This window comes from Triticum urartu, chromosome 4A (assembly GCF_056163025.1).
Source record: "Triticum urartu cultivar PI428250 chromosome 4A, HENAU_Tu73, whole genome shotgun sequence".
NCBI lineage: Eukaryota > Viridiplantae > Streptophyta > Magnoliopsida > Poales > Poaceae > Triticum > Triticum urartu.
Window position 1 is genome coordinate 474,769,786 of NC_141876.1, and position 11,697 is coordinate 474,781,482.

Here is an 11,697-nt window from a genome sequence, read left to right on the forward strand (position 1 = left end):
GGCAAGAAAATTTTAGAAGATGTTTTTACATTTTATTTGACTTCAACCTTGAAAACTGACAATTTTAGGAGCACTATTGTTCCCATGTCATTTCCATATCAATGCTAGTCTATGGTGATCTTTTTAACACATCACAATCGCTCACATACACGAGCATACACTCACTCTATGAGGGCATGCATGCACACCCTACCCCTATGAGCATTTTTGAAATATTGACCCAACATAGCATCTTCAGATTTTACGAAGTCACCACAGACGTCTCGCAGTCGACGGGAACGTCTCCTCTCATAAACAAATATCACTGGAAGTCTGAAATAAACCCAGAAATAATGTAAGCACCAATGTCAAGTCTAGGACTTGAACCCTAGTGGGCTGGGGGATACCACTGTCCTCCTAAGATAACCACTGATTAGGGCACACTAGTCCGTGGTGATTGGTTGTGCTAGATGTCAGAGAAGAGGCTATCAAGGCCCACCTTGAACTGGCCTCTTTTTTCTCTTCTTTTCTAAGTACCCCGATTTTGTCTACTATTGGTTTTTGGCTTTGATTAATAATTATTAATGTATTATTGTGTGCATCAGTGAATAGACAGGCCTGAAACTTTCCTACTTTTGTAAAAATACAAACTATCTAGTTTTGTCAGTAAACACCATTAACAATTCATATTCATTACTTATTTTACACAAGTATTGAATGCACATCACTTTGTAATTTTTGGCCTATTTACCTCCATTTGGACCGGGCCCAGTTACTTCCAGGATGATGCAACTATCAGAATATGGGCTAGGAGGGTGCCCTATGTCTCGCGTTAAGCCACATGGTACGAACAATCGCTGAAGGGGTGTGTGCTGAGCTTGCCCAGGCGCACGGGAACAAATTCCCTGATTTTTGTTTTTTTCACATTTTTTATTTTTTGCTTTCCATTCTTTTGATTTTGTTTGTAATTCCAAATGTTCTAAATAAATATATTACAAAATTAACTCTACATAAAACAATTGAACAATGTTGACTAAGCAATTGAAAAATGTTAAATGTGTATAGAGAAAATGTTTATCACGTTTACGAAAAATGTATATAAAAATATAATGTGTATGAAACAGTTTGATCATGTATTTCAAAAATATTATTCAAGCATTTGAAAAAAATGTTGAACAAGTTTTTGAAAAATGTTAATCGAGCATTTGGAAAATGTTAAATGTGATATAAAAAATGTTGACCATGTATTAAAAACATTAATCATGTATATAAAATGTTGGACAAGTATTTGAAAAAATGTATGTGTTTGTAGAAAAAATATTGACCACGTAATAAAAAATGTTAATCAAGCATTTGATAATGTTAAAATCTGTACAGAAATATGATGATCGTGTATTAAAAATGTTAATTTTTTATATAAAAACATTAATCAATAATTTGAAAATTATGTATAGAAAAATGTTTGATCATGTATTAAAAAATGTTAATATAACATTTAATTTTTTTTGGACATGTATAGAAAAAGTGTTGACCATGTATAAAATGTTAAAATTGTATTTGAAAAATGTTAATCAACTATTTAAAAAGGTAAATTTGTATAGAAAAAATGTTGTCTTGTATTTGAATAATGTTAAGCAAGCATTTGGAAAATGTTGAATACATATAGTAAAGATGTTGACCATGTATTTAAAATGTCATTAGAAAAATGTATTAGATATATACCTAAAATGCGTATAAAAACAGAACAAACTAAGAGAAACAAAAAAATCCGATGAAAAAAAAAGAAAGAAACCAAAATCCCAAAGAAAGAACTATGAAATCTGAAGAAATTGAAATAGGGAAAAGAATCCCCTCAGAAATGTAGAACAACGGAACCCGCACAAAACCATAAAAATTCATGAGGAGATGAAGATAAACCAAGAAAAATACAAAGGAAAAAAGAAAAACCAAAGAAAACTAGTCAAGAAAAAGAAACAAACAAACAATAAAAACTAAAGAAAAATGATAAAGAAATGAAAAAACTGAAGAAAAGAAGAACAAAACCATGTGAAACCAACAAATAAAGAAAGAAAATCAATGAAAAAAACCATGAAGAAGCAAAGAAAACCGGTAAGAATAGTCTAAAAAGGTGAAAAAATAGATGCAAAAAGAAATAAAAGAGAAAAGCAAAGAAAATTGTAAAGAAAACAAAAGAAAACAAAAAATGGACCAAATAAGCAAGTGACTACAGAATGATCCGAGTGAGCGAGGAAGGAGAAGATAATTGGTTGGCCCGATTCATACGCAAGAGCAAAATTTCTTCAGCGAGAGCAAGCTATTGTCTCGCTTAAAGCGAGAAATAATCTCGTGTGAGCTAGGCGCTCCGTGGTACAAAAAAGGTAATGAGCCCAACTCCTAAATGTTGGCCCTAATTACATTTCTAAAAATCTATATGCTCTAGTTGTTCATGTTTGTCAGCTGGACAACATAATGTCATCTCCGTTCAATAAAATCTTAGGATGTTTTTATGCTCAAAAAAAAGAGGAAAAAAATTTAAGGCACGTTTGGTAGGATGCATTAGGCCCAGCCAGGCCCGCGCGAGATGGTTTTGGGCTATTTGGTTATCCGGGTCACGTTGAAAAGTTGGCCTACACAGAACTCAAAGCACCACTCACCCTACATGTGAAGGAACACTTAAATTGATTGTTTCTACCGGGCCAATCTAAGGCGAGCCACCTTCAAGCGCATCGTGGGTCCACTTGCATGAGAGGATGCGAGCCCTATATATCCTATATGTTGTTTCTTCCTTCCGTAAGTTCCTTTTTCAATCTCCTTTCTTAGGTCGTTTCTAATCGACACAACCGCACATTAATTTGAGAAAAACTTTACATAAAAAAGATGCACATTAATGTTATGGTTCCATTTTTGTGATCAGATCGTTGCTTCGTCAACCGTAAATATTTAATTTTGTGTTCATTTTTAGAGCTATTTTGAATGAATTTTATCAAATTCATCGCGCATGGTCGATCGTTTAAATTCTCCTTTGATCAGCAGCTTCATCTTACAGTTTCACACAACTTTTGTATTGCACATTTTTTGTTTCGACGATTGTAGATGATTAAATCTTACTCCCTCCTCGTGAAGTATATATGCAATGTGGGATTTGGGTTAATGACACTTCTTAAGCTCGGCCTCCTTTCCTCTGTCCTGCTACGGCATCACCGTCGGTGTCGCTCTTCTCGGCCTCCTCTCCCGCGTGCTGTTACACTAGCGCCACCACTGATGTCTTCCTCTCAACCTTCTCTCCCATGTCCTACTACACCCACACGGTCGTCGTTTGCCTTTGCATTCTCTCTCATGTCCTGCTATACTGACTGCCATCACCAGCATTGTTTCTCTCGGCCTCCTCGCTCGCGTCCTACTACAATGGTGTCGTCGTCATCGTCGTTCCCTCCCGCGTGTTGTTGCATTAGCGCCACCGTTCTCTCTGTGTCGTCTCCCATGTTCTGCTACACTGAAGCCATCACTGACGTCGTTTCTCTCGACCTTCTCGGTCACGTCCTACTACAATGGCGTCATCGTCATCGTCGTTCTTCTCGGCCGCCTCCTCCTCGTCCTACTACACTGGCCCCATCATCATCGTCATTCGTTTCGGCCTCCTCCTCCCCGTCCTACTACACTGATGCCGCCATGGCGGGCAAACGGCATTTTTTCTTCATCATCCTCAAACTTCAACGCCCGTCTATTCGTTACTCCACACGGGCTTTCTCTGCGGCGACGGCGCTAGTAAATAGTTCACCGTGCCGCCGATGAGGTCGCTCACCTGTGACTCTATGCTCGTCGTGTCGAACGGGGCACCGCAACCACCGCCTACCGTTGCCGCCGAGGCACTCTAGTGTAACACTGTGTGTTATGGGTAGTTGTTAAGTCTTAATCATATTTCGTGCAAGCAACCAAACAACGTGCACTCATCTGACCACATACAATGCGAGCAATCAAACGCAGTGTGTAGAGGGATCATTACGAGCGATAAAAAATAATGCAGGTAACCAAACACGCCCTTGGTACCACAACATGGCAGAATGAAATGATACTTTATTATTTATCTATAAACAACCAAACTATTGGTAGCGATCCGTCATGCAAAAAACCGGATGTTTTGAGAAACATTGGACTTCCAAAGAATTTCTCAAAGATGCCCCCCCCCCTCCCTGGGGCGTTGTACAAAAAAGGTAATGAGCCCAACTCCTAAACGTTGGCCCATTAATTACATTTCTAAAAATCTATATGCTTTAGTCGTTCATGTTTGTCAGCCGGACAACATAATGTCATCTTCGTTCAATAAAATCTTGGGATGCATTTATGCTAAAAAAAAGGAAAAAATCTTGGGACGTGTTTGGTAAGATACATTAGGTCCAGTCAAGCCCGCGTAAGATGGTTTTTGATTATTTGGTTATCCGGATCGCATTGAAAAGTTGGCTTGCACTGAACTCAAAGCACCACTCAGCCTGCATGTGAAGGAACGCTTAAATCGGTCCTTTCCACCGGACCAAGCTGAGGTGAGCCACCTTCAAGCGCATGGTGGGCCCTCTTGCATGAGAGGATGCGAGCCCTATACATTGTTCCTTCCTTTGGTAGGCTCTTTCTTCAATCTCCTTTCTTAGGTCCTTTCTAATTGATACAACGGCTCATCAATTTAAGATAAGCTCTACATAAAAAGATGCACATTCATGTTATGGTTCCATTTTTGTGACCAGCTCGTTGTTTCGTCGACCGTAAATTTTTAATTTCGTGTTCATTTTTAGAGCTATTTTGGATGAATTTTGTCAAATTCATCGCGCATGGTCAATCGTTTAAATTCTCCTTTGATCAGCAGCTTTATCTTACAGTTTCACACAATTTTTGTGTTGCACATTTTTTGTTTCGACGATCGTAGATGATTAAATCTTACTCCCTCCTTGTGAAGTATATACGCAATGTGTGATTTGTGTTAATGACACTCCTTAAGCTCGGCCTCCTCTCCTCTATCCTGCTACGGCGTCACCGCTGGCGTCGCTCCTCTCGGCCTCCTCTCCAGCATGATGTTACACTAGCGCCACCACTGATGTCTTCCTCTCAACCTCCTCTCCCATGTCTTACTACACCCGCATGATCGTCGTTCGTCTCTGCATTCTCTCCCATGTCCTGCTACACTGAAGCCATCACCAGCGTCGTTTCTCTCGGCCTCCTCGCTCGCGTCCTACTACAATGGTGTTGTCGTTCCCTCCCGCGTGTTGTTGCATTAGCGCCACCATTCTCTCCGTGTCGTCTCCCATGCTCTGCTACACTGAAGCCATCATTGACATTGTTCCTCTCGACCTTCTCGCTCGCGTCCTACTACAATGGTGTCGTCGTCATCGTCGTTCTTCTCGGCCGCCTCCTCTGCGTCCTACTACACTTGCCCCATCATCGTCATCGTTCGTTTCGGCCTCCTCCTCTCCGTCCTACTACACTGACGCCGCCATGGCGGGCAAACTATATTTTTTCTTCATCATCCTCAAATTTCAGCGCCTGTCTATTCGTTACTCCACACGGGCTTTCTCTGCGGCGACGGCGCTAGCAAATAGTTCACTGCGCCGCCGATGAGGTCGCTCGCCCGCGACTCCATGCTTGTGGTGTCGGACGGGGCACCGCAACCACCGCCTACCATTGTCACCGAGGCACTCTAGTTTAACACTGTGTGTTATGGGTAGCTATTAAGTCTTAATCATATTCCGTGCAAGCAACCAAACAACGTGCACTCATCTGACCACATACAATGCGAGCAACCAAATGCAGTGTGTAGAGGCATCTACGAGTGACAAAAAACGAGGTAACCAAACGCGCCCTTGATACCGCAACATGGCAGGCAGAAATGATACTTTATTATTTATCTATATTGGTAGCGATCCGTCACGTAAAAAACCGGATGTTTTGAGAAACATTGGCCTTCCAAAGAATTTCTCAAAGATCCCCCCCCCCCCCCCACCCCGGTGTGGTACAAAAAAGGTAATGAGCCCAACTCCTAAATGTTGGCCCATTAATTATATTTCTAAAAATCTATATGCTCTAGTCGTTCATGTTTGTCAGCTGGATAACATAATGTCATCTCCGTTCAATAAAATCTTGGGATGCGCTTATGCTAAAAAAGGTGGAAAAAAAATCCTGAGACGCGCTTGGTAGGCTGCATTAAGCCCAGCCAGGCCCGCGCAAGATGGTTTTGGGTTGTTTGGTTATCCAGGTCACATTGAAAAGTTGGCCTGCACTAAACTCAAAGCACCACTCAACCTGCATGTGAAGGAACGCTTAAATCGGTCGTTTCTACCGGGCTAAGCTGAGGCGAGCCACCTTCAAGCGCATGGTGGGCCCTCTTGCACGAGAGGATGCGAGCCCTATACACACTATATGTTGTTTCTTCCTTCGGTAAGCTCCTTCTCCAATCTCCTTTCTTAGGTCCCTTCTAATCGACACAATGGCGCATCAATTTGAAATAAGTTCTAAATAAAAAAGATGCATACTGATGTTATGGTTTCATTTTTGTGACCAACTCGTTGTTTCGTCGACCGTAAATGTTTAATTTCGTGTTCATTTTTGAAGCTATTTTGGATGAATTTTGTCAAATTCGCCGCGCATGGTCGGTCATTTAAATTCTCCTTTGATCAGCAGCTTCATCTTAAAGTTTCATACAACTTTTGTGTTGCACATTTTTTTGTTTCGACGATCGTGGATGATTAAATCTTACTCCCTCCTCGTGAAGTATATACGCAATGTGTGATTTGTGTTAATGACACTCCTTAAGCTCGGCCTCCTCTCCTCTGTCCTGCTACGGCGTCATCACCATCGTCGCTCCTCTCAGCCTCCTCTCCCGCGTGCTGTTACACTAGCGCCACCACTGACGTCTTCCTCTCAACCTCCTCTCCCATGTCCTACTACACCCGCGCGGTCGTCGTTCATCTCTGCATTCTCTCACATGTCCTGCTACACTGAAGCCATCACCAGTGTCGTTCCTCTCGGTCTCCTCGCTCGCGTCCTACTACAATGGTGTCGTCGTCATCGTCGTTCCCTCCCGCGTGTTGTTGCATTAGCGCCACCGTTCTCTCTGTGTCGTCTCCCATGTTCTGCTACACTGAAGCCATCACTGACGTCGTTCCTCTCGACCTTCTCGCTCGCGTCCTACTACAATAGCGTCGTCGTCATCATCGTTCTTCTCGGCCGCCTCCTCCGCGTCCTACTACACTGGCCCATCATCACCGTCGTTCGTTTCGGCCTCCTCCTCCGCGTCCTACTACACTGATGCCGCCATGGCGGGCAAACTGCATTTTTTCTTCATCATCCTCAGACTTCAACGCTCGTCTATTCGTTACTCCACACGGGCTTTCTCTGCGGCGACGGCGCTAGCAAATAGTTCACTGCGCCGCCGATGAGGTCGCTCGCCCGCGACTCTGTGCTCGTCGTGTCGGGCGGGGCGCCGCAACCACCGCCTACCGTTGTCACCGAGGCACTCTAGTGTAACACTGTGCGTTATGGGTAGCTATTAAGTCCTAATCATATTCCATGCAAGCAACCAAACAACGTGCACTCATCTGACCACATACAATACGAGCAACCAAACGCAGTGTGTAGAGGCATCATTACGAGTGACAAAAATGATGCAGGTAACCAAACGCGCCCTTGGACCGCAACATGACAGGCAGAAATGATACTTTATTATTTACCTATAAACAACCAAACTATTGGTAGCGATCCGTCATGCAAAAAACAGGATGTTTTGAGAAACATTGGCCTTCCCCCACCCCACATAGCACTACTTATATAAAAAAAATAGTTACCGTTGTTGCAACACAGTCACGAACGACTCGGTGACCACTGTGGCCCGGCGCGTTGCTCCCTTGCCACACCCCGGATGTGAATGCAACGTATGACATCCTTAGGGCCTATTTGGTTTCAAATAAGTCATTAACTTATAAGTCGAAAAGTGAAAAAAAATGACTTATTTTGTCAAACAGACCCAATTTATAAGTCACCCCAACTTATAAGTCATTAGTTGCTTTACCCCAATTTATTTAAAACTTATAAGTCATCTTTTTTTGCATGGGTCCCACCATCTTTACATAAAAACAAGATGGAAAGATGTGGTCAGGTGACTTATAAGTCAGGTGACAACCAAAAAGACGTGACTTATAAGTCATTGGTTTTAAGTCACCTGACTTGGCCTTAATTTGCAGCCGGATGCTGTCTTAATTTGCAGCCGGATGCTGTCCAAAACTTTTCTGCTAGCCGGACAAGAATCATCAGTGGCTCAGTGCGTCTTGTTTTTTTGTTTATAGTTTCAATCCTTTGTTTTTTGACTTGTATAATTCTGAAATTCTTCAACGCTTTGTAACCCGGGCCTCGATTCTTAATAAAACATCTCTGGTTGGTTCCGAATAGAAGAAAAACTCTGGGATGTTATCTCTCACCTTCGAGATGATTAGGCTTGGCTTCGAGCAAACAAGCTACATTGTTCTTTGCTTACTGCAATGTATGTAAAGACTAGATGTTCAACAATCATAAAGCGAACGATACACACCACGGACAATCGATAGGTTCAGTTTCACGACCATAAACTAAGCAATCGCGGGAGACTTAATAACTTGACACCGACACTATAACGTGAATGCCCGGGCGGGCAGATAGATCTCCTCGCTGTTCTTCATCTCCTCCAGCGGCGGGGGCGTTGATTGGCCCTGTCGACGGTGATGGTGCGGCCGCCGAGCTCCTGGCCGTCCATGCCCTGGATGGCGTTGCTCAGCGACTCATTGTCGTCGAACCAGACGAAGCCGAAGCCGCGGGATATGCCCGTCTCCCGGTCGGTGACGATCTGATAAATTATCGTAACACGTACAGTACGATCGTGTTAGGCAGATACAAATTCAAACAGATAATTACAGGAACAAACGACTAACAAGCAAAATCAATGCGGCCAGGCTGAATCTAATCTAAACCCTAGAAAACAACGAGGAAAACTGCACAGATCCATCCGGCAGCCAACAAAAGCATCATAGTCTAGCTAGCACAATCGAGCATGTATCAACCAAAAATCTGAAACCCACTCACGTCGGCGTTGAGCGGGCGGTAGTCGGAGAAGAAGTCCTTGAGCGAGCTCTCATCGGTGCCCCAGGGGAGGTTGCCAACGTAGGCGCTGTACTCAACCCCAGAGCGGTCGTCGTCGGAATCCCACCACGGCGCCGACATCGCACTATCGATAAACCCTAGCCTTGATACGACAGAGTAACGGAGGGTTTCTTTTTGCAAGAACAAATAAAAGCGTGCTGCGTTTGCCTCCAGCACAAATATATATAGAGTTAGAGACCCTTCTAGATCAGGATGCGGTGGGCAGCGGACAGCCCGCACTTGATTATGCGGGTGTTCGCGGCGGTTAACGCCCGCATAGTTAATCGCGGTTTAATGCGGCAGCCCGTACGTATATGCCCGGGTCCGGCTTCTCTTTTTTCACTCGTAATACCTGTCTCGTTTATATCCGAACCATGTAATGAGGACAGACATGACAAAATTAAAAAAATAACAGAACATCACTGAGCTTCACACAAACACCTGTCACCTGCCTTCGGCACCACCAAAGCAGTCATCAAAGAAAAAAAATGATGGATCATCTCCTCACTGAGCTCTGTTGGAATTTTGCTAGTAGGCCTTTGGCCCAAAACCCAACTAAAATTCTAAAATTCTCTTGGCCCATTCTTACACACATGTGAGTGGAGTGAGTGAGGCTAAAGTTTAGTCCCATCCCAAAAGTTGAGAGAGTTGCACCTCTTTATAAGGTGAGCTCTTCTACCACTTGTATGAGCATGAGAAGAGGAGACCTACACGCGCGCTCCTCCTCCTCGCTCGCCTCGCCACGCCACGCCTCCTCACGACGCGCCGCGGGTTGTGGGATTGAGCTATGCACGTTGTCTATATTTTTACTGCATGGGAAAATTAATGAGTCATTAATTACTGAACCGTTTCCGATCTTTTGGATCGTGACGACTCGGACGTGGGTTTACTCCCACGACCTACCCGGCCCGCACTATATAGTCAGGCAGACGTCTACCCTAGCCGCCACCGCTTCGTATGGTTTCTCACCACCGTTCTAGATCATTGCGCCGCCAAGCAAGTCTTCTCCATCCCTCCTTCCGGCGTGCACCGCGAGAAGGGGCAGCAGGCCTCCGGAACCCCGCCTCTCGTGATCCTGTACGGGAGAGGGGCGATCAGGTTTTTGGGAAGAGCACTCGCGCGACTGCTGGCAGCGACGACTTCACGAACGACGACTTCTTCCCCGACCTCGGCAACCTCGTCCTCGACGACATGGGCGACAACGTCAACGCCGGCGGTGCTGCACCCGCTGCACCGTATGTGATTCTATCCTTCCTGTTCGAGATCGTGGTAGAATTCATGCTTCTAGTATGTGCCCTAGATGTGATATGTTCATCTGCTATGCTAGTTCGCATGATTAGTTTAATCTCTGCTGCTGTGGTCATGATTTATCTTCTGTTTATTCGAATTAAATCTCGTAGTAATTTGCTCATATTTCAAACAATCCAAAAACCTGATTATAGGCAATTTACTCCGAGTGGTTTTGTTGCGCATCTGAAGCCGCCTGCCTTTAAGGGGGCGCAATATAAGAGGTGGCGCACGAGAGCAGTCTACTGGTTTCAGACCATGGGCTGCTATGATGCCACCAAGGGCAAGCCTGAGGGCGATCTTAATCCAGCACAGGTAGAAGCTTTTGAGAAGATCGATACCCTCTTTAAAGGCGCTCTTCCGAGTGTTCTTGATGACTCCATTGTGGATTCGTATATGTCGTTTGACAACGGCAAGGACATATGGGCTGCGCTCGAGGCCAAGTTTGGTGCCTCGGACGCCGGCAGCGAGTTGTACGTCATGGAGCAATTCTATGACTACAAGATGACTGATGAGCGCCCTGTTGTACAGCAGGCTCATGAGATACAGTCGCTCGCAAAAGAACTTGAGTACTTCAAGTGTGTGTTGCCGGACAAATTTGTTGCCGGAGGCATCATTGCCAAGCTTCCACCTTCGTGGAACAATTTTGCTACTTCCCTGAAACACAAGAGACAGGAGTTTTCCGTTGCGGATCTCATTGGTACTTTTGATGTTGAAGAGAAGGCGAGAGCAAAGGACACGTGTGCTCGAGTTGCTGAGGGAGGTTCTAGTGCCCACATGGTACAGAAGAAGAACTCCCAGCCCAACAAGTTCAAAAACAATAAGAACAAAACTCAAGGCAAAGACAAGTTTGATACAAAGAACAAGCCATCACATTCTACCAACTTCAAGAAGAATTCTCATAAGAAGGGGAAGGGACTTTGCCATGTCTGCGGTTGAAAGTGCGTTATATCGACTAGATGGGGGTGAATAGGCGATTTTTACGAAAGTCTTCAATACATGAGAGTTATGAAGACAAACAGCGAAGATTATGCCTATTACTATGCAGCGGAAGTTAGATTACACTAGGCCAGCCATGGTCATATATTCAATAGAGTGAAAGCACGATGCCAAACAACTGCAGTGTAATAAGGATCGGGTAGGAAGAAGTTATGAAGCCAAACAGTTCATACATTCACGTTCTGAAGACTAAAGATAAAGCAAGCATGCAATGGCTTCACAATGTGTGACAATAAGAAGAGGAAGTAAAGATGAAACCAGTGACTCATTGAAGACAATAAT

The 11,697-nt window shown here is 44.0% G+C and overlaps 1 protein-coding gene across 1 annotated transcript; it reads right to left on the bottom strand.

Moving 5' to 3' along the window:
* Window positions 1-8,513: 8,513 nt before the first annotated feature.
* LOC125553968 (glycine-rich RNA-binding protein GRP2A-like) lies at window positions 8,514-9,260 on the bottom strand. The gene is made up of 2 exons (XM_048717604.2): window positions 9,073-9,260; window positions 8,514-8,836 (listed from the first exon to the last, which is right to left on the bottom strand). Exons 1-2 carry the CDS (start codon window positions 9,208-9,210, stop codon window positions 8,669-8,671), a joined length of 306 nt encoding a protein of 101 aa, XP_048573561.2. The 5' UTR covers window positions 9,211-9,260; the 3' UTR covers window positions 8,514-8,668.
* Window positions 9,261-11,697: the final 2,437 nt, after the last annotated feature.